Source organism: Molothrus aeneus, chromosome 3 (assembly GCF_037042795.1).
Source record: "Molothrus aeneus isolate 106 chromosome 3, BPBGC_Maene_1.0, whole genome shotgun sequence".
NCBI lineage: Eukaryota > Metazoa > Chordata > Aves > Passeriformes > Icteridae > Molothrus > Molothrus aeneus.
Genome location: NC_089648.1, coordinates 16,084,753 through 16,106,841, shown reverse-complemented (window position 1 = coordinate 16,106,841; position 22,089 = coordinate 16,084,753). Strand labels below are relative to the sequence as shown.

The window sequence follows — 22,089 nt, the reverse complement described above, 5'->3', positions numbered from 1 at the left end:
TAAGATAATGATAATTAATAGCTTAAAGCCGCTAAATAAAATTTTGAATTTTTTTTTCTTTTTGTTCTTTGCTATTTGAGGATCTGCTAAGTTTTCCTGATGAAAGAATGGCTTTCAATTTCAGTGAGGGGAGAAAAAGCCCATTATATTTTAACTGTCAATTGACTTATATATTGTTTCCCTTTAACTGGTCACATCTCTCTCTTTGGGTCGTGCTGGTTCTCTTTCATTTTTAGATTGAAATAAATATTCTATTTTAAAGTTACTAGTGTTGATTTCCTTGCTGCATTGTACATGAGGAAATGTGCATTGAATTAAGTTGTTAACATTTTAGAAGGTACAAACTAATACTGTAAGCATTGTTTTCATGTCGATTTTTAAATTGCGTACTGAGTACTAATTATAACTTGCATGTTCAAGTGTGTGTCTTACCCCTTTTTACACATAAACCCCTCCCTTGGCTTACCTTCTATATGGCTGCCTACCAACACGGTCACTGAATTTCAAGCTAGTGGAGGTTCCACTCTTCTGAACCTTGATTTCTTTGGGCCCGTGGATGACAGTAGCTCTAGCAGCACCACCACAATCCCAGGTCAGCAGAGTGTTCAAACCACAACTATTACGAATATAACGACTTACTAAAAGCATGAGCACATCACTTGACTTTCCTACAAACAAGGAGAAGTTTTACATTGCATTTCTCTAAAATGTCTCTCTACTGCGTTTTTCCTTTAATCTGTGTTCTGTTTTCTGATGTTTTGTATCGAGTACAAGTATTTAAAAGGTACTGTCAGCTCTGTATTTGTCACCTGCTGAAGGAATGAATGGCTTTTATGCTCTTGCAAATAAGATGTTAAAACACTTGTTTCAAATGAGAAATTCCAGAAGTTAACTCTTCTAAGCACTTAAGGAAATTTGAAAAATGGTGTTGATGTGGCAATTCCTAAAAGATGAGGCTTGCTCTCTTCTCTGAGTGCCTCTAAATTACAGGATTATGACGATGTTTGGAAGCCATGTGTGAATATAAATTTATCAACCTTGATACATGACAGCTCAGGAGGTCATGGGCTACTACCAATAATACAGTCAAAAAGGTGTTTTAACAGCCTTTGTAATAGAAAAGAAGGATAGTTGCATGTTTGTGGGGTATTAGAAGTTCATGAATGTTAATTTTGGACCCAAAGCATTTTAACTGCAACTTACTCCCTTAAAAAGGAGATGAAAACACCACTCTCTCCATGAATAACGTGTGAAAGTAATTTAATTCATTTTTCACGTGGTTTTTACATGCTCTGAGTATTTTGCACTAGCTTGTGAAAACCTACACTTTGAATAAATTCCTGCAGGAATTTCAGGGAACACTTTGGGGATTTGTTCCAGTGCATAGGTTAAATTGATAATGCAAGTACTCCTTCAATACAATGCCTGAAGCCATGATAATCAATTTCTTCACAGGAAAGATATTTTTCCTCTTAGTGATTTTAATTTTTAGAACCCATTCATAAGATGTTTGGGGTCCTCCCATATTTCAAACAAATTATTATAATTATTATGGTATTTTTTCTTTTTAGAAACACACTTTTTTAGTTTTAAAATCTAATCACTGAAAGCAATTTTATGGCATGGCAATCTAAATGACTTTTTATTCCACCCTTGAGAAATACCATTATCAGATGAAAGAGGGCAGATTTGTCATGGAAGTGACAGCTAGCAAAGGCAAGGTGCTTGAGTCCTACAGATTCTTTTGTGTGTGCCAAGTCCATTGACACAAGTCACCAGTGCCCATTGCACCTATTATTGCTTGTGTAGTTGGGTACATGCATTATTGCTTGTGCAGAAGGAGTGCACACTGGAAGGTGTTACTGGAGGAATACTCTGTTAGTCTTTTATTGCATTTTATTTTTTATGTTGTTGTTTCATCAAGTTACAGGTATCACCTTCTATGGTATGCCCTATAGTGCCTTTTTTTTTTTATTCCCTTCATTTCTTTTGGTTTGGCTTTGGGTTTTTTTTCTTACTGACTTGTTTCTGGGAAAGTCATTTGTTTCATGGCTTGCAGCTCGTGTGTTTGTGTGTGTGTTTAGGAGCTTTGTGTGGGGTTTGGTTGGCTAACTTTCCTTCAATATCTCATTAAGGTTTTGCAGTGGTTTCCTTAAATACTCTCTCATCATCTGAATAAAATGGAGAATATGCAACTCTTAAAAAATACATAAAATAATTGAAAGACAAATTGCTAGATTTTTTTTTTTTTGCTTTAGGAAGATACTTTTTTCAGTAGAAGTTTATTCTTTCTTTGGAGATTTAGTTTTACTTGCTATAGATTGACATGGAATTCTTCTCAGTCTGATTTCATCAGTACTCAAAATAACTTTTTAATAAAAATTTTCATTCCAAGTTATGAATAGGGAGTTACTCATTTCTCGTATTTTCCCACAGATTTAGTGTATTGTTTTATTTTTCATGTTAATAGTTTAATATAAATGCAGCTGAGTAAGAGGTGCCTAAAGAGCAGTAAATTGAGCAGTGACATCCCAAGACAGGACTGTAAATGGGAATATCTAAATGATGTAACTTACAAGGTTGCATTTAATGTTTGTTGCAGAGTTGCATGTCAAAGGGCTCCTTCCTTCAATTAGCTTTCCAATTTGTACCTTAATGGGATCTCGCAGGCTTCTGCAAGTCAAAGTGTATTTCTTCAAGGCTTCCTCTCCCTGATTGAAAGTGGATATTTTATGGAATATTCAGGCTTTTTCCTATTTCTATGTTCTGTAAACATCTGACATTTCTAGAAGTCTTGGTATACCGGTCTCAGGACAGCACATATTTTGATATTTTGCATGGAACTGCATCAAATCAATTGCGAAAATCCAGACTTAAAAAAACATGTATGTTAAAAGGACAGCTGATTAATTTCTAATCAACTCATACTATGTGGAACAAATCTTCCACGTCCTGCAACTTAACCAGATGATTTTCTTTATTTCACATTTTGGTCAGCCAAGTTTCCTCACAATAAAAGAAGAATTACTGTGTCCCAAAAGGATAAATGGTCAAGACACTGCTTGTAGAGAGCTCATGCAAAGCAGGTTTGGGGATGATTAACATCGTCTCTTAGCACACACAGTGCTGCAGTTACTGCTGGTAAAGGCAGGACAATAGGCACTGGCATTTATTTCTGGTAATCTTTTGGTGTTTCAGGAATACTTCTAAAAGCATCTTGATCCTGAGAAGTAAACTGGATACAATCATCAGCAAACATTAGTAAATGCTGGTTTTGTATCGGGGAGCTGCATGGGAGCACCAGGTCCCAGTATTTGCAGTGTTTGTTCTGCAGTAGGAAATGCTTTTGTGTTGTCCACATCAACAGGCACAAGTGTGACACCTGTTTAGCTCAGAGGTTTCTCTGAATAAACACAGTGCTTATGAACAAAAATTCTGTGCTGTCTTTGAAAACACCTTGTGAATGGCACATATGTACGCTTCATGAAACCTGTGAAGCATAAAATATCTGAAACTGTAGCTAGGGAAGTATCAGCAATTTCAAATGTAACAAAACTTGCTGTAACACTCTTTCCTCTTGATTTATTTTGGTAATTCTAATTCCTAGAAGTTTTTTTAAGAAACAGTATGTAATATTTAAAAATCCTAGAGCTGCTTCCTACTGAGATGTGATGCTTGATACTAAACAGATAAATTTAGCTCATACATATGTATTTTTTGCATATAGCTTTCCATTGTTTGCAGTGTTTTCAGAATGACCTCTGCTGCTAAAATTTGAAATCCATTTTCAGCAAAAGTGATGTCAAAATTCAGCATCTGACCTCAGATAACTGAAGCTAGAAATTCAAGGCTGAAACATTCAGATTCTTAATGCCATTAGAAATACTTATGAATACTTGAAAGTTGAAAAGGGAGCATAGACTAAAAGTTTTGGTGGTTCTGTGCATATTAGTATGTAACTTTTTTTTAATGCCATTCCACTTCTGTTTCATAAAAGCTTCTTTTCCTCACTTAAAATTTTAACACAACCCCTAGTGAAAAGCCAGATACTAAATGAACTCTATTGCATGCCAGTGTTGTTTGTAATCTCTAGGTGAAGAGTTGGTCCCTGTTAACATGCAGTGTTCTTTTAATACAGGCAGTTGAGTTGAAATAATTGAAACAATCCATTTTTGACACAGCTGACATTTTTATAGAGGTTTCACTCTGAAAAGTCAATCAGACTGTGTTTTTTTTTACTCACAGACTGAGACCTTGTATGCCAGACTTGATCCAAGGCACGTGTTTTCTACTACAGCTAAAAAAGCTGCTGAAAAATGATGGGGAGAGAGGATGATGCTTCAGAAACACAAACATGTTCTGTCATGTTCTTTTTATGTATCTTCAAATTATAAATGATTCAGATGTTTACAGAAAGCAGTTTCTAGCAAGTTGGTCTGTGACTAATTATGACTTTACTTGCCTCCAACCATCACTGATTATTGTTTTATACTATAAGGTGTGGATCCTGAGTTGTATGAATTGACAACCTCAAAACTGGAAACTTCCAATGCAAGCAGCAGAGTGACTGATGCTTTTGCAAGGCTCATGTCCACAGTGGAGAAGGCAAGCACGTCCACAAGGTAAATGCTCTTCATTGCACATTATTCTTCTGTTTCTAAGGGTGGTGTGAAATGTGAGGTGTGAATTTGTGTGCAGTTTTAGGGCAGAAGTTCTTGAATGATCAAAAGGCTTTAGATTTTAAATCTGAAGTTCGTTGTACTGTAGTTCTTATTTCAAATTATCTCAGAAGTCTAAAATGAGATGGGTAAGAGTTTATGAGCTGAAGGAAAAAGATCACCAGGACTTATGCTGAAAAGGTAGAGCCAATGACTGAACTGTAGGAAGCAACTTTCTGAACATCAGAGCTGAGAGTGGCAGGGTAAACTGAATCAGCTCAGTGACCTAGGGCTGAGGCAGGAGACTCTCCTTTGTCTCTGTGTAATTTATAAATACAGAATGTTGCACAAGTAAAATGATAACAGACTAATAATTATGACTATATTTGTCCCTTCACAAATATTCCTAACACCTGTCAAAACTTCAGTGAGCAAACATCAGTTTAATTTTGCTGTTGCATGTTAAGAATTGAATGTGTAGTTGGTTTAGGATGTCACTTCTGCCTCAATGGAGCACACATAAAGTAGTTTTGTGCTTTTTTTTATAGGCAGCATCTGTAGAAAGGCTTTAGACATGAAATGGCTTGCTTGAAGTCTGGGCTTTGATTTGGTCCAGAATCATCTCTCCATTTATAAGCTTGTATTCTTTGGGTTTATTTATTTATGTGTGTCTTAGCAGTAGGATCCTAGACTGTCTTAACATATAATTAATGTTTGTGCCCTTCAAAAGAAATGCTGAGGAATCTTTACCAAGTAAAACATTGGTTTTTTGGAAATGTGTGCCTCAACATGCAACAAGTGCATGATAACATATCTTCACTCCCAAGTGAGCCTTAGGGTTTATTCAGCACTCTTAAAGTAGATGTGTTTTCATGCAACAGCCCTTAGGAGGAGGCACAGTAATGGTGGGGTGGAGCTGGCTTGCTTAAAATGACTGATTTGTAATTTTCAAGAGTTCTTGTCAAATATGCTCTTTTACTAAGAAAACTATCTTCCCAGTTTTCCTGCAGTGATAATTTTGAAAGTGAGCATGAAATCAACAAGCCATGAAATTTCAAGGGAGAACCAGTAGAGGGAACTCCCCACTTCGATGCTGATTTTTGGGTCTTCTGGATTGCTTCTTTTTCTATCCATGGAGTGCACATGCTCTTCCTGGAGATACTGTAGTGGAAGTTTGGCTTTCAGGAATTAGAAAACATAGTTACAGTTGAAATACTTTTGTATTATATTCTAAGCTTAATTTAAAAGTAACCACAGCAGGACATGCAAACTCTAAATGTATCTTTGTTATATCTGCACTCTTAGATTTGTACCTTGCTTTAAGATGTCTTAGCTTTTTGTTTACAAAGGAACTTTGCTTAAATAAGTGTTGACCCTCATTTTTCTGTACTGTTTTTTTTGATATGAGGAGTTTGTTTTTTTCCTGAGTGCTTCCACAATGCACTTGAAAGCTCTTACCTGTGCTCTTAAAGCTCTTTATCCAGATGTCAGAGCTCTTCCCCTGTTCTGGAGAGCATTGCTTACCAGCAGGAACTGGTTCTAGATCTGTGATGTAGCATTGTACCAGGCTGGGACCTCAGACTTGGGGGCTAAGTTCAGACACACACAAGGATTTGCTGTTTTCATGGTTTAATACATTTTGTATGTTCTTATCAACTCTGAGTTAAACAAAAAAAATTCATGTGCTTTTTCTTCTTGATTTCATGCTCCCCAAAAGAAAAGCAGTCTGTTTTTTCAGGCCAGAAGCCTTCTGAAAAATAAGAAGGTATAGGCTCAGTAGTATGCCAACTAGTGTGGTACAATGTTAGCTTTTTGTAATAAATTTGTTTTTCTTTTCAGTTTTATAAATTCTTTTGTAATGAACTGGAGCCTTTAAAATAGGAGTGGCTGGGTACAGCCAGGTCAATGACAATGAGCTTCATGCACCAGCCTGGAAATGTTAACTATTAGACATCAGTGATAACTGACTGAGGAAGACAAAATCAGTGGATTTAGGATCACTTTGATGGCAACTTCAGTAGTGCTGAGGCTATCCCATGTTTGTTGGCTGAACTCAGGATCTTTAGGGTAAAGTTTAGAGTGAAAACACCACTGTTCAGCTGTGGGATGCCGTGTGAAGAGTTGTCTTTGTCTAAAGTAGCCTTGTCTTTTGTTGCAAAGCCATCTCTTGAACCAGAAAGTCTGTTTCTCAGCAGGAAAGTATTGGGAGAGGAGGGAAACTTGGTCCTCAGCTTGAGCCTGAAACTTTGACAGCAGCAATAAGTGTTGAAGGTCAGGGATCCAGAGCAGCATTCCGCAGAGTCTCCAGCCTTGCCTAGTTCCATAGAATTGGCAGAGATCAAAAGTTTATCTGCTGTCTTTTTGAAGGAAAGCAGAGCACTGATACCTTTCCAAGAAATGGCCAAAACCTTCATTTAAACTGGAAATACTCCTTGGGGATGGTGTTGGATGGAGCAGGCTAACTCTTAATTACAGAGTGTTTTTAAAGTGCATTTCTCTAATCATTGTTGCTGATAAAGCCTGGCCTTGCTGGTGCTATCCTAAAAACTCTTTGCAAACATGAGAGGTGACTGAAGCCCTGAAAGACTTGAATGCTGCAGGAAGGGGTTGGAATGCAAAACAGAACAGTGACATGCAAGTGATGGATGGACAAAGCATTCCCTCTTTCTTGCCTGATTTTCTTCCAGCAACTTTCCTGCCTGTAAGTCTGGTTCATTTCTTGTGGCTTAGTGTTAACATGCCTTTGAAAAGGAAATTTAGTGCCTACAGACAGAGGGGCTGGTACAAATGCTTGGGTAGGGGTATATCCTTCCTGTCCTTCTTGGGAGGGTATCTAACCTAGTGTAAGAAAAGAGATGGATAGGGGCAAAGTGTGCTGTAGAGGATTATTTTGAAACCTCAATGAGGCAGAGACTTTGTTTTGATCCAGGGATGGGTCCTTTCATGGTTTTGTAATCAAAAGTTCTGATTCCAAAGCAGATAGAAATAGGACAGCTGCCACTGACAGTCCACTCACTCAGGTGTCTGTTCTTTAAGCCATGGCACCTAGAAATGAGGAGTGCTTGAGCAGGAAAAGCTCTGCAAGACTCCTCTCCACTGATCAGGGCTCAGCAAAAGAATCTCTTGGCAATGGGAAATCTTCAGCAAAAGTGGTGCCTGAAGTTAATGCGCAGTCACTTCTCTTGCCTCTATTAATGGACATCACAGTTAGTGGGCAGTTTGCCACCTTTAAAAGGTAAAACCTGTCTGCAGTGATGATGCTACTTTGTCTTTTAAAATTAGAGTTAATGAGGAACTCTTTAGGGTTGTCCTGGTGATATTTGCTACCAGAAGTGGTGGTTGTTACCCAGAAAGAGTACTCGTAGTGTCCAGTTTTGTTTTATTGCAGAGGAACCTGCCTCTCTCCACTGAGGAATGGAGAATTTTGGCCATCTCATCCCTTTCTGCATTGAGATGATTTCAGAAAAGGGTTTGAGTCTCATTACCTAGTGATTGTATCTATAGTTCTGTCTTGGTCACAGTTAAGCAGTGGTTGCTGTGTTAGTGCATTAGCTTCTCCTGCTTTAGAAATACTATTTACATTGCATTGGAGTAGATAAAGTATTGCAAAGGGGAATATTCCAGCCAGAAGGGGAGCAGTGGGTAACTGGGTGGGATTGACCCCTCACTGGTGTGCTGTTCTGCAAAGCAGGAGTGATGGCACTGTCCTGTGACAAAGGTGCTGCATGTGACCGTGGAGTGAAAGGCAGCGCTGCCTCTGGGACCCAGCAGTGCCATTTCTTTGCATGCTGCAGTTGAGCAGAGGAGGAAGAGGAATATAAATAGCAAGGAGTGTGTGAGCTTCATCTAGCCTGATGAACAATTACAGGAACATCTCCAATGCAGCCCTCTTCCCTTGGCTTCCTCTGCCAAACACTCCTTTGTTAGCTCTAAGTCCTTGATCATCAGGAGTTGGTACCTTTAAGGGGCTTGTGGTAAGTGATTATTAATAATGGCACCAGATACTGATAACACAGGGTGGGTGGGAACCACATTTCAACAGCTCAGAGATAGTCCTTTGAGTGCAAACAGAGCTGACTGTGAAGTTGTTAGAGGAGGCACATATTGGCTCTCTGCTTCTTCCTTCAGTAAAACCAGCATACAGCTTTGTTTATCCTCCAGAATTTGGTAATCTGCCTAGTCAGTAGCTCGTGAAATTCCACTGTAGCAGAGAAAAAAAAATATTGCTGTTCTGTGAAGGTAAGTCAGATTTAGTGTTTAGGCTGCCTCATCTGGAGAACTTTCATCGAGTGGGGATTTCAGTGGCAAACAGAAGTGATAGTTCAGTGTCAGCACTATGATCAGTGGTGATGGTCACCACAATCATCAGATGTCAAGGATGCATTTGACTCCAGCTCTTTTTTTCTTCTAGCTAAGGAATTCTGAGCTTTGTGGAAGCAAACATGTGGCCTCTTGCTTTCCACTGGTCTCTGCTCAGCTGAGGAAACAATCCTCGTGGGGGCTGACAAAAAGTACATGCTGCTTCATGATTGGAGTGGACATTGCCCTCTCATGGGATTGGTTTAAAGCTTATAAATAAGACCAGATACAGAAAGGAGATTTCTGAAGTGCCCTAGGGAAAGCAGTTTCTTTGGTTCAAGCATTTTGTCTCAGCTTTTTTTCCCACAAAGGTGAGGGAGCTTATGCAGTTGCAATTTCTTACATCATTACAGGATTTAGCAGGTGCCTTTTTGAAACTGGAATAATGTTTGATGGAAAACTGAGTATTTCTAGTGGTAGGCAGTGTTCTTCAAAGATAAGCCAGATATGTGTAAAGTATGGATGTTTGGGCAAAGGAGGGGGGTCTATAGCAGTCTGAGCCAGGCTTCATTTTACTTGGGAAGTGTGAATTTTTTGCATAATAGTGAGAACCAAGTGACATGGGATTCAGACTTCTTTATTCATTTGTGCTCAGTAATTCTTGTGAATAATGCAAAAGGCAAAGTAAACCCTAGTGATTCCCAAACTGCTGTATGCATCATGGCTGCTCATACTCCTGTACTTCAAAGCAAGTAGATACACTTATTTGTGAGGCACCTTCTGCTGCTGCTGAATCCTGAGGGGAAAAATGGTTTTGGAATCACAGTGTAGAGTGGCATGATGGGCAGTGTGAGAACAGTCATGTTGAAAACACAGCATAAGTGCTTTTTTTATTTTAAAATTACTGAGAAGTAACTTAGACGTTTCTTAATGTCCTTTTAAGATCTTTTCCATTGTATTTTTAAAGAATTGTACCAAATTTAGGTAGTTTAGAACTAATGCTCCAACTGTTTTATCTCTAGAATATGGGCATGGTTATCTCTTCAGCTGAGTCCCTTGACTCTTGAAGCTGCTAAAAAAAATATCTGTAAAAATTATTATTTGAATAGGACATTTTTTCCTTATTGCAACAATATACACAGGAACATTTTGCTGACTCTCTCTGTTAACACACGATTGGTAGGCAGGTAGGTATTATAACATTAGACTACCTTCAAGTAGCTTGCAGAAGTGCCTGTCAGTGGGAGACAAGCTGACAGAACATTGCTTCAATCAGTGATTGTTTCAGTGATCCCAGGGATATTAGGTACTGGATTAATGCACTTTGTTCTCTTCTTCCCAACAGGAAGCCTAAAAAGGAAGAACACCTTAGTGAAGAGGCTGCCAAGGTGATTTCTAGCCTTCCTGACTTAACTTTCATGCATGCCAAGGTGTTGATGTTCCCAGCCACATTAACACCTTCAACAAGCTGCCAAGAAAAGGTAGACTAAAGTGATGTGAATTGGACGTTTTCTATTGATTTTTTTTCTTCCCTCTGCGGGTCGTAAAAAGCAATCTTGCTTTAATTAAAAAAATATCAAGTTCAGATGATTTGTTGGTAAGCAGCACTAGAAAGGTATACATAGTAATGTATATTTATTTACATACTGGAGTCCTAAATTTATATTAGAGAAAAATGTAAATAATTGGGGGTAAATCTTTTTGAAGATCTATTCTTTTTGTTGTGCTGGGCTGTATACATTTATGTCTTTGTGAAATACACTGGTGGTGTCCTTCTTAAAAAACTTCTAAAAGTTTAAAAAAAAACCTATAAACACATAATGAAAACTTCAATCTTCACGATCTGTGAAGTTGCCCCTTAAGACTTTCAGATTGTATTGAGCAACTTATTCTTTCCTGCATATATTAAAATATTTCTTGCTGGAAAAAAAATCAAAAGGTAATATTGTCCCTTTTGTGGGTTTTTCAGTTATCGTTTCTTTAAAACCCAGTAATTTCTTTTGTGTTTTAACAAGCTTAAGATGTGTTCTTCCTTTTCTTTTCCCCCATCCCCTCCCCCTGTTTGATTGGTTGGCTGATCAGTTTTTATGTTCTTGAACTTCAGTAGTATGGCTCTGTCACTATATAGCCTTTTGAAAGGTATGCTGTCAGTAATTTCTTGTTCCAGTTATGGATTACTGTCTAAACACTTGATTTATTTTTTTTTTTGGTCATTAGAAGGTTGTCTGCTCTTAATCAGTTTGATTTGGAAATGAAGGACCAAAACAATATGAATGTCTTACAATGAAATTTACCTGTTAAAAATTTTTATGTTCTATTGTACCACTATTCCTGTTTGATTTTGCACAGTGTAAAATGACATAATCATAGATTGCTATGGTTTTAGGCTGTATATACAGTAAAAAACTATGGGTTGTAAATGTCTGGGGAAATTCCTATGGAAAAAAGAGAGCTATGTCAAAGAACCTCTAAAAAGGTCAATATGCATGCCCAAGGTCTTTTGAGATTTAAGTGTGTAAATTTCCTTTTAGCTTACACAAAATAAAATAATTTAAAAGATACATATGTATACAGCTTGCTGTCTTTTTTTACAGAATGTGTGCATTGCTCACTTTTCTGTTAGTGGTAAAATTGATATGCTGTAGGACCTTCTGATTTCTGCTGCTCAGTCCCACAAACCACACCTGGCAGGGTCCTGCAGATTTTCCTTCAATTCTCCTATCTCTTTATCGTGTTGGGAGTCAGTCTTTTACTTCTGTCTCCAATTTCCCTTCTGGCTTGTAGGGCAATGTGGCTCATGATATTTAGGGTTAGAGACTTCTTCAAAGTAATTGACAAGATTCAGCCGTAAGAAGCACCAGCTATGGTGAGGTGAGAAAGGACAACTGGGTTTGCTGATTTCTTAGCTAGAGAAAACCAGAAACACAGCAGTCACAGATTTCTCCTCTCACGTTAGCTTGCACTGTAGCTCTGTAAACATCTCATCAGAGGCTCTCAGTGGAGGTAAGGCTTGGAGCACTCAGGGTCTCTACTGCTGCAGGTAAGGCATGTTCAGGTGCTGCTGTTTCTTGATAGTGCATGGACATAAACTCTTCCATGTCTTTATTATGTGCACAACTCTTTAAGTGCTCAGTAGTCACCACCAGTTCATCACCTAACATCTTGTTCGGAGAAATCTCTAGTGTGTTTTTTTTTATCTGTCATTTGAATTCTTTATTGTCTGACAGCACTTGGGTCAGAAAAGCCTGAGTTTGATGTCATCAGCTGGGTAAGCTGAAAGGTTGTCCTTGCAAAAGGAAGCTTTTTACTCTCCTTGAGAGACCAGTGCTGGCGTTCCATCTTTGTGAGTGCAGGAGATTCTGCTCCTGTGGTTATGGTAAAGTTAATTTGTAAAGGCTAAATTGTCTCCTTTGCCCTCTAATTAGTACTGCAGTATACAATGATGTGGTATCAAACTGCACCCTGATGTAGCAGAAAAGGTTTAAGCAAAAGCCATCTGCTTTACCATGTAGCCCCAAACCCACTTCTGTTTGCTGTTTCTGCAGATTTTCATTGCAGCACTGACTTCATGCCCATTACATGTCAAAATGAGCTTTGCTAATCTCCCAGGTTTAGCACAGTATTCTTTAGTGCATGCTTTTTGTATCCTTCAGTTCTGGTCTCGGGCTGCCCTAGGTTAAAATTGGTGCCTTTGTTTCCGTGACTGTGGCATGTCCCTGGGAGCTGGAGCAGTGGGATAGCTGCAGCACAGAGCTATAGCTATTGTTCCAAGGAGAATATGTTTAGGAGCTGACTCATGATCCTTGTCTGGCAGCGAGTGGACTGAAGTATTAAGGAGAGGTGGGGGTGGAAGTGCCAGCTGCAAGTTGATCTTTAGTCTCCTCACAATTGCCTCCAGAGGCAGCTGCCTATTTGTCTTCCAGTCTCTGAGTGCAGTTCTGGTGGCGTGCCGTGGATGGGGGAGGGGAAAAAGGAGATTTCTATTGTGACTGATGTACCAATCTGAAACTTTGTGAAACCTGGTACTATCCAGAATGTGTTTATGGGGTTTTTATGTTCTTTCTGCATCCCACAGACCTTCACGCTGCTGAAAGATGTAAAGTTTACATCCAAATTCAGCCTTTTGCGGTAGATGCTGCCTGCCTTAAGATGTAGGACTGCTTTTTGTCTCCTAGCTCAAGCTTCCTTTTTTGTTATTGATTGTGGGATGGACGGCATCCTCTTGCTTATCTCCTCTGTGTTGTACAGGCAGCTTTGTTCATATGCAGAAGGTTTTGGCTAACAGATTCAGCTGCATCGGGGCCGTCCTTCCATGCTGTTCCCATTGACACAACATGCAGGGTCTGGTTTAATGCTGCCAGCAGCCTCATGGGCAGGATGGCAGTCCATGCTTTGTGCACATTTGTGTTGCTGTGCATTGTCACCAGACATGTCAGGGTGCATCACTTTGAGCCCAGAACTGGTGTCACTGAGGAGCAGGTGCCTATGTGCCAATCCAGCCCAAGCAGCGGAGGACACCTGGTTCAGATGCAATTCCCTATGTTGGCACATGGCCAGGAAGCAAAGTCCAAAGATCCCACTGTGAAGTGAGCTGCAGGCTCCTGAATGGCTGCTAAGAAGGGCTGGGCTCTGCTCAGTATTATCTGAAAGCCTGTGCCGTGACACCTGGGGGTTCAGCTCTGCCTTACCCAGAGCACCACCACCTGCCGCAGGTGCTGGCAGTGCTGGACTGCCCACAGCACCCAGAATGTTGACACCTTCTCAGAATATCATTAGCTCAGCAAATTCATTTTGAGATGCCAAAAGTAAAGCTTGCAAATAAGCATGTGTACGTGTCCTCAAATGCAGTGAGTGTGTACTGAAGTTAACTCTTATCACATTGAGTTGTTGTACAGAATTTTACCTGGTAATGAAATCATCATGTGTAAAGTTGGGTTGTTGGACTGCTGCACTTGAGCTGAATATCTGGTGGCCTTTTAGGATGTGAGGGAGATGTAGCTCAGTGCATGTGAGATGAATCACACTTGGTCCAGCCATTTACATTTTGTGCCAGTTCTGCAACTCTGCATATTTATCTTGTAAATTTCAGAGCATTTTGAAAATACAGGATAGTTGCAAAATACACTTGAATATAATTTATAAAAGCATAGGTCATCTAATAATTGCATAGTACCTGCTAGAAGTGTCTGCTACAAAATCAGAGAAGTTTTTTGTCTTCTGGCCTCTACCGAAGAGCATAGCCATTAAAGGCAGCAGCAGCCTGGTCTCCTCCTTCCAGAGAGCCTGGAATGTGAAAGGAGATGGGAAGAAACACATTTAAATTCAGAGGCCTACAAACAGCTGGAGAAGGAGCTGGAAGAAAACACAAAGCAAGAGCTCAGCAGAAGAAGAAATAGGAAGGTGAAGCAGTACTAGAGTATAGGCAGCTGGGATAGCTGTAGGAAGAGCAGATGGTGGAGAAAGTGGGATACAAGCATGAGGAGAGCAGGAGCATTTGGAGAGAAGGGAATGCCTGGGCTGGATTACAGGTGCACACACTGTGCCCTCTGGCTGCTTTCCTCCAAAATTGGAAGTGAGCCTTGGAGCTGCAAGGGTCTGAGTTCCTGTTCTGCAGAAGAAATGTGTCACAGCCATGGGGTGCGTGGGAGCTGCATTGCCACAGCCCCCCTGTTGCTGTCAGTTATTGCTGGTAGAGAGCTGGACTGCAGACTGAGGGTGTAAATGCAGCTGCTGGTGCCTGTCGTAGCATTGATACAAGTCCAGATGTGAGAAGACCTTTTTCAAAAATTATTTTTAGATAAGGAGGTACATTATAGTTCCTCATTGTAGGTATAAAATCAAATCCTCCAAAGCAAAACTCTGCTGTGGATTTGCAGCTGCAGCTTCAGTCCTGTCATGTGTCTGCAATGTGACAGTTGTTCCTTACTTATCCTCCTGTCCTCACCTGATCCTTGCCTTGTGCCCTGTGTAGATTGAATCAGCAGGGTGCAGTGAAACTTCACTGAAGGGCCCCTGCTTCCTGTGGCTGAAGGGAAGGGGTGGCCTGGGTGGAAATTGCAGAGAAGGCACAGTGGAGTGTGATGCTCTCCTGGCTGGAAGCAGCTGGCCATGCCAGCTTTTTTTGCAGGAGGTCACTTGTGCACTTCTGTCATTCGGTACCCAGTATGGGTTGCCTGACTGGAATGTGCAGAAATGCTAATTTCTCTGGGATGTATTTAAGCAGTTAGGAGCTTTGCTTGTTTGATACTCAGTCATGGCTCTGTGGCACTGGGAGTCAGGTTCACATGTGATGCATCCAAAACTGATGGAGCTCTTGTTTTCACCTTGTCAACCTGTACTTTAAAATGTAATCTATGTTGTTAACCCTGTGTTACAGGTTACAAAGAGCAACTCTGTCGGCAATACCTGAGAAGGACTCAGCTGGCACAGGTCTCACATCTCAAAGGCAGAGGGGGATTCTGACTGTCTCATGTCTGGATTCACTATATTCTCACCAAGGAAAAGTATTTTTCCTAGTTTAGGGTCTCTGAGTCTTCCTCTGCAGGTCCAGTGATTCTGTCAGGACCCTGCTGACCTGGCACATACCTCCAGAGGTTCCTTGTGCTGTGCCCCATATAGTAATTGGATTGTGGGCCTCAAGTAAGGCTTGGGACTACTTCTAGAATATGAAGGGGCAAAAAAATATTTCTCCTTGAAATAAAAGACACTGAGGTCCCGTGGGAAACAAAATAATTCAAAGGAGAGTCAAACTAGGGTATTGTACATATTTTTAATGTTTGTCTAAACATCCTTAATGATTCTTCTGGCTTTCTTTCCATATGCTTAATGATCCTTTTGGCATAGTTTTGTATGTTTAGAATATGTACCCTGTGTGTGCAATATGCTGATCTGAGGCATCAGGTTGGGCTGTGTTCCCTGAGGGATTCTGCTGGGCTGTCACCTGTGCCCTCACTGGTTGTGTGCCCAGGTGGCATTTGCTCCACTTACTGTCATGGAGCTGCTGTGAGTGATCTTTGCTCACTTTGCTCATCAGGGTTTCTTAGTGCTGGTGCATGGGCAGGTCGTGGTGTTTGCATGGTTCACACCAGCTCCAGCAAGCAAACCCCCAAAATAGGAGAAGGTTCCCTGCTGGGATTGCGGCCATGGTGTGAGCCTCACCTTCCATATTTAAAGCAATGAAGTTACCTGGAGAGGGAGGGGAAGCCAAGGGGCAGGCTCAGCTCAGCAGCCACGTGTGTGCTTTCAGTTTTGCTTTTCCAGTGAAACGTGTCTCAGTTGGTTTTAGACTCTTTAAGTGATTAAACACTCGGTGTTTGTTTCCCTCAGCACAGAATTGCAGTGAAGGCAGTTTACTGAGGCCAGGTGTGGTTTTCAAGACTGTCTTCATCTTACCAACAGCAGAAAGTGTTGCCTTATCTGAGCTGGTCTTCAGGAGGCACTGCACAAGGGGAGAAAAGCAAGTTCTTTGGATCAGACCTCACAGTGTTGGCTGGCTTCCAGCTGCTGAGCAGGACACCTTGTAGGAAAAGCAGCTGTCAGGGGTACCTGAGGGAGCTGGGGTCCCGTGCCATGGTCTGTGGGCACCCCAAACCTTGCTGCGGTACCAACCCCAAAGACCTCAGTGGTGTTCAGCTCCATCCTCATGATCCACACTGGGCTGGCCTGGCTCTGCACAGGACTGAACCCTCTGGACTTGTCCCTTGGGGGGAAGAGCCCATCCCACCCCAAGCACGTTTGCTGGCATGGATACAGCGCCTTGTGCCACACTGGGGGGTTTGTCTGTTACAGACTCCAGCTCCAGTGATAAATGGGCAGACAAATTGGCCTCTTCCATGCTAGATCCACATTGCTAATTGTCAGCTGCAGCCTGTTGGTGTAAGTAGCCCAAAGAACCCCTAGTAAGGGTCTCCCCTATTGCTTGAGGGAGCAACTAGTCTTGGCCACAGCAACACAGGGGAAAGGAGGGCAGTCCTGCTGCTCGTGCCACACAACTTTATCCCAACATGTCTTTCCAAAGCCAGTGGACAGCTCTGTGATCAGAGGAGCAGATTGAGGTACAGTGGGATGTGCAGAAGGCATGTGTGTGGTCATGGCAGAACTGTCTCTGTCTAATGTTCTAGTTCTGTGTTCTATGTTCTCTGTCTAATGCACAATGTTCTAGTGTCCTCTGGGCTGTCACTCATGTCTGCAGGGCTGTGATACTGTCTGAATTGTAATTTTTGCTGTGGTTGGAGCTGGTTTTTCATGTCTTCTTCAGCTGAGGAAAAGAAGTGTGTGAGGAGACTGACTGGAAAGAACAAGTCAACACTGGCAGCTGTGTGCAGACACTCCATGAGTAGCTGGACCACTGGTTTGGGGTTTTTTTTACTCCTTTATGCTCACCAGTCCAAGAAGTTTACAGAAGACAAAGCAACAAGATTTGCTGAATCTCTTCCTAAAGCACTTCAGTTGCTCACAACAGTCTTGGAGAAGGATGTGGGGGCACCTTCCACAGGAATTCAGAGCAGAAAGTACCTAACAGGCACTTTCAAAAATGCAAAGGCTGGCTCAGGACCCATAAGGCATTTTTGGATCACATTTTGCCTTTTAAACTACAGGGAGCATTAGCACAAGTAGAAAACATGGATATTTTGGAAACAAATCAAAAGCAGTCATGAAGTGTCTCCCAAACACCTTCAAATCCTCCCTTTCCTCTCTGTCTCCAGCCCCGGGTATCAAACATTTTGTCCCAATCTCAGCAACTTGGACCTGAAACCTGTTTGCACATGAATTCTACTACCAAAAGGGGCTTTTTTTCAGGGCTGTGTGATTTTACTGGTGCAGGGACTGTATTTTCATTAGGAGCACTAAAGCCTTTTGTCACTGAGTTGATGGTGAAGCGAGTTAAGAATCCAAGTGCAGCTGGTGGGGTGTTCTGCAGCTGTTCAGACTCTTGCAGGTTACTCCGCTCTCCCTTGGACTGAGCTGCCTCCCTCTGACAATGGCAAAAGGAGCAGTTGTGTGGCTGCTTTGTGCTCCTACAGGAACATTTTCTCCCCTTTTCCAGTTTGAAGGGGTGTCCTATCTCTTTCTCTCTATCCATGGCACCTAGATGAAGTCTCTTCTGGCAACTTTCCCCCTCCTTTGGCTGGGGAGGAGGAAGCAGGGTGGAAAGGGAGGAACAAACAGCTGTCCTTTAGGTTTCCAGTCAGTGCAGCTCCTTAGCAGGCTGGCAGTGTGAGCTGAGTCCTTAGGAAAGCTGTTCTTTCATTCAGGAGGCAGCCTGAGCCAATTCTCCTGAGTCCATGGCTGAGGAGGTGGGGAGTTTGGTCCTTCCCAGCTTGTGGGACCATTGCAGCTGGCACAGGCTCCTGTTCATTCCCTGTGTTTGTGCAGTGCACTGGAGGACCAGGCTGGCACTGTGGAGGTGAAGCTGTCTCAGGACATTGCTGGAATGTTGCAGTGTGTGCATTTCAATTTCCATCTCTTCCTGAAAGCCACTTTCCCGTGAGGCTGGGAGCAGGTAGAGAGAGATCCCTGTGAGGGCAGCACTGCCCAGGCCAGCCTGGCACCACAGCATGAGGGGAGAGAGTCCAGGACATGCTGACAACAAATTCCTGACTCTACTGATCCCTGGGGTTTGCTTTGAGTTGGGAGGATCACAGCTGAAATCTCATTAGCAAATAATAGGCCTGGTGTGCAGAAATCTGCCTCCATGACATCTTGCTCTTACTCTGCCACTTCTGGCCAGCAGGGTTGAAAATTCCCCCTCGTGTTTGCAAGTGTAAGCACCATGTGGCTGCCCTGGTTTGTACGTGGTGGTGAGAAGAGCCATGGTGTGCAGTGGCAAGGGGAATTTCAGTGTGTTTGCAGGAGGAATTTTACAGTTCTGCTGCTGTTGCTGGAGAAATTCCCTTTTTGATGGACACAGAGATTGGTGTCTGCAACTGGGATTCCAAGGGTAGATGTGCCTGTAATAAGGCATCAGGCCTCATTTAGCTGCAGAAAGGTTGATCAGTGAAAAAAATGCTTTTCTCTGGTGCTCTCTGGTTTTCCCCATGAATTTGGGTGTCTCAATACCCATATCTGCCACCTGGCACATTGCTGAGTGGTCCCTAAATGGGAAATGGTCCTCAAATCTGAGAGCTTGCAGGGGCAGAACATCGCCACTAGCAACAGATAAAAAATGAAAAAAAAATATTTAATGCAATGATGTGCTATAGTGCCCCAAATTAAATGTTTCCACCTTCAAAAGCAGAGTCCTACTCTACAAATTTTAAAGAAACCTTGCAAAATGCAGCTGAGCTGCAGGCAGGGACAGATTTGCAGGAAGGGAAGCTGCGTTGCTTCACCTTAGATGTGGGCATGGGACTTTCTGGCCTTGTCCTCTACCCTGGCAAAAGGTCACCAGCTCTCCACAAATTTTTGAAAAAGGAAAAAAGGATAAAAGAAAGGGGTGGGTGGGGGAAGCCTGTTTTTTCCCCCCTGTGAGGGCTGAGTTGTTTCTGCAGTGATGCCTGTGACAGGCAGAATGCACCAAAGGTGCACTCAGGGTTTCTGTCAGCCAGCTAGCCTGCAGCAAGGGAAGCAGGAGCATTTGTACAAAGCTGAAGTATCAAGAGGTGGGGAAGGGCTTTGATTTATGCATTAGTAGGGTCTAGTCAATCCTTGGTCTACCTCGTTTTCCTGCTTTCTCTCTGCATTGCTTATTTTTGCCTCCCTGGGTGCTTCTCCCAAGACTTCTCAGCTCGTTCACGTTTAATCTCCGTGATTTGTCCACAGCCCCGCTGGCTCTAATCTCTGCAGGTCACTCTGCAGGGCAGTTCGGTTCTCTTTGGCTGTTTGCTGCCATCAGCACATCTGATCGTGGCTGAGTTTACATCAAAGCAGCACCTGACAAAGCAGCCGGCCTGATAATCGACTCTGGTTTCTTCTCGGCAACCCAAACAGGTGGAGGCGGGCAGGGAACGCTGGCAGGACCACAAGGGAGATCCTGCTCCACTTTCAACAGGGCTTGGCTCTCCCTCCTGCCTGACAGAGCACTGCAGCCCCCACTGCTGCCCTGAGCTCCCCAAAAACAGAGCTGCCCCTGGAAAAGAGGAAAGCGAGACAGAGGGAGGCCTTGCTCTTCTCCTGCAAAACAAACTGGCACGTGGGAAAGGAAGTAACTCACAAAAAGTGAATTTTAAGGCTGCAGTTGCTGTTGTAGCTGCAGAAGTGCAGCCCCAGAGTTAGAGGTGTCTTTTCCCTGCAGAGGGAGATGCCAGGGTCAGGAAAGATGCTGCAGTCTCAATGTGATGTTTGCTGCCTGTTTGGAGCTGCTCACAGGAGGGGCTGATGAACTCAAGGCTGCACTCTCTAGCCAAACACTTCAACTCAAGTGGCACATAATAGGGATTTACATTTGCTTTTTTGTGTCATTTATGCAGCCCAGACCATTTTCCCTGTCTAGAGTTTGCTGTGAGGAGCTGATTTTGGATAATTACCATACACAGTTATATATGATTATACACACACATGATTGATACAGGGAGGCCTTTCCTGCAGTTGGAATTATCCTGAGAGGTGCTAGGTGTTGTTTGGGCTGATCCAGCTGTGTCTCATGAGCACGGTGCACGTGGGAGCTGCTCATCTTCAGTGCTGCAGCAGTGATCAGGGTGCTTACAGAGCCCCAGCTCCTTGTTCTCTGCTGGAAGTGGCACCACATCCCATCTCCTGTAGGCTTCACCTGGTGGTATTGGGTCCCTGGTGCTCTGAGGGCCTGCAGTTTTCCAAGGAATGAGTGAGTCTCTGGGCTCTGCTCCATCATGGCAGGCTGCATGTGCTCACCTTGGGCTGGAGACCTCTGACAAGGGAAAAGCTCTTTCCCAAAAGGCTCTGATGGGAGATTTGGAGCAAATCTGGTTCATCCTTCTGTTCACCTGGCACACCAGAGGAGATGTGAAACCAGGAGTAAGTGCAAGGGACAGGAATGTGTGTGCTGGGAGTTCCCTGCAGCTTGTCTCTTCCAGAGGTGTGGCCTAGGACTGCAGAGGCTGCAGGAACTCCAGCTTTCCATGCTCTTCTGCACAGAACCAACCTTGCTTATTCTTTAAGTCAGGCTGGGAAGCCCCTGTGCAAAGCCTGCCTGTTTTGTGGGGTGCTGTGCCCTGGAGAGGGAAGGGATGAGGAGCTACTGTCCTTGGCTGAAGGACAGAAGTGGTGGCTGGAGCTGTGCAGTCAGTGCTGGAACTCCCTGGGCTCCCACTCCCAGTGTGCAGGGCTAAAACCCACCTCCAGCCAGGAGAGCTTTCAGCTCCTTTTTGCTCTGAGCAGGGTTGGAGATGTCTGGTTCCTCTCTGGTGTGAGTACTGTGTCCTGGGAGAGCTGAGGCTGGGAAAGCAGGACAGCCCTTCCCACCTCACCTGCTGCAAGCCCCTGGCCTGAGGGACCAGAGGTGCTGTGCTGCCCAGCTGCTCCCCCCCAGCCCTGCTGTGCTGATAGCCAGCTGTTTGGGGATTAAAGGGGCTGTTAAAACAAAACAATAATAATAACACTGCAGGCAGGTCTGATTTATTATGTAGGGACTCTGGTATTCAAATGAGCTCATGATAAATGGAAGTATTGGCTCATTAAATATTGCTTTGGAGTTTGCCCTCAGGAAGGCTATGGTTTCATACTGTAGTGGTGATTTGAGATGGTCCACATTCTTCTTTGGATGTGTTTTTTTACCTTCCAAGGATTTCTGTGGGTTTAAAGCCACTTTCAGTTGTGATCTGTTAAAACAATTTCCAGCAAACTGTCACTGTCTGTCTTTGTCTCTTTATGACATATGAAAACCAGGTTTATTTTTTTTTCCTACTGTTTAAAACCCAGGCTTGGGTGAGGCATTTGGAATATCTGCTCTTTGCTTTCTTTCCACTGAGGAGTGTGGTGGGATGTCTGGAAGCTGTGAATTACGAAGGCGAGCTGTGCTATGTCCTGCCTTAATTTAAAAGTACAGCAGTTAGAAAAACAAAGTGCCTTGCTCCCACTTCTTCCCTGACACGTGAAGCAATTGAATCCTGAATGAAAGCATGAATAAATCTGGATAAATCCCATCTCTGATTCTGGTCCCATAGTGTTCCTGTCCCAGCTGGCCAGCCTCTGTCCCCCAAGGCATCAGAGCCATCCA

At 42.8% G+C, this 22,089-nt stretch overlaps 1 protein-coding gene across 2 annotated transcripts in view; it reads left to right on the top strand.

Moving 5' to 3' along the window:
* AFTPH (aftiphilin) overlaps nucleotides 1-11,518 on the top strand; it is a 42,371-nt gene extending 30,853 nt beyond the window's left edge. Inside the window, exons 8-10 of one of the 2 annotated variants that reach the window (XM_066546345.1) lie at nucleotides 509-592; nucleotides 4,499-4,622; nucleotides 10,303-11,518. In XM_066546345.1, the coding sequence (XP_066402442.1) occupies nucleotides 509-592; nucleotides 4,499-4,622; nucleotides 10,303-10,447 (353 nt within the window). In that variant the 3' untranslated portion in view covers nucleotides 10,448-11,518. The remainder of the gene's footprint in view (nucleotides 1-508; nucleotides 593-4,498; nucleotides 4,623-10,302) is intronic. The other variant, XM_066546346.1, reaches the window with a different exon arrangement.
* The last annotated feature ends 10,571 nt before the right edge of the window (nucleotides 11,519-22,089 follow it).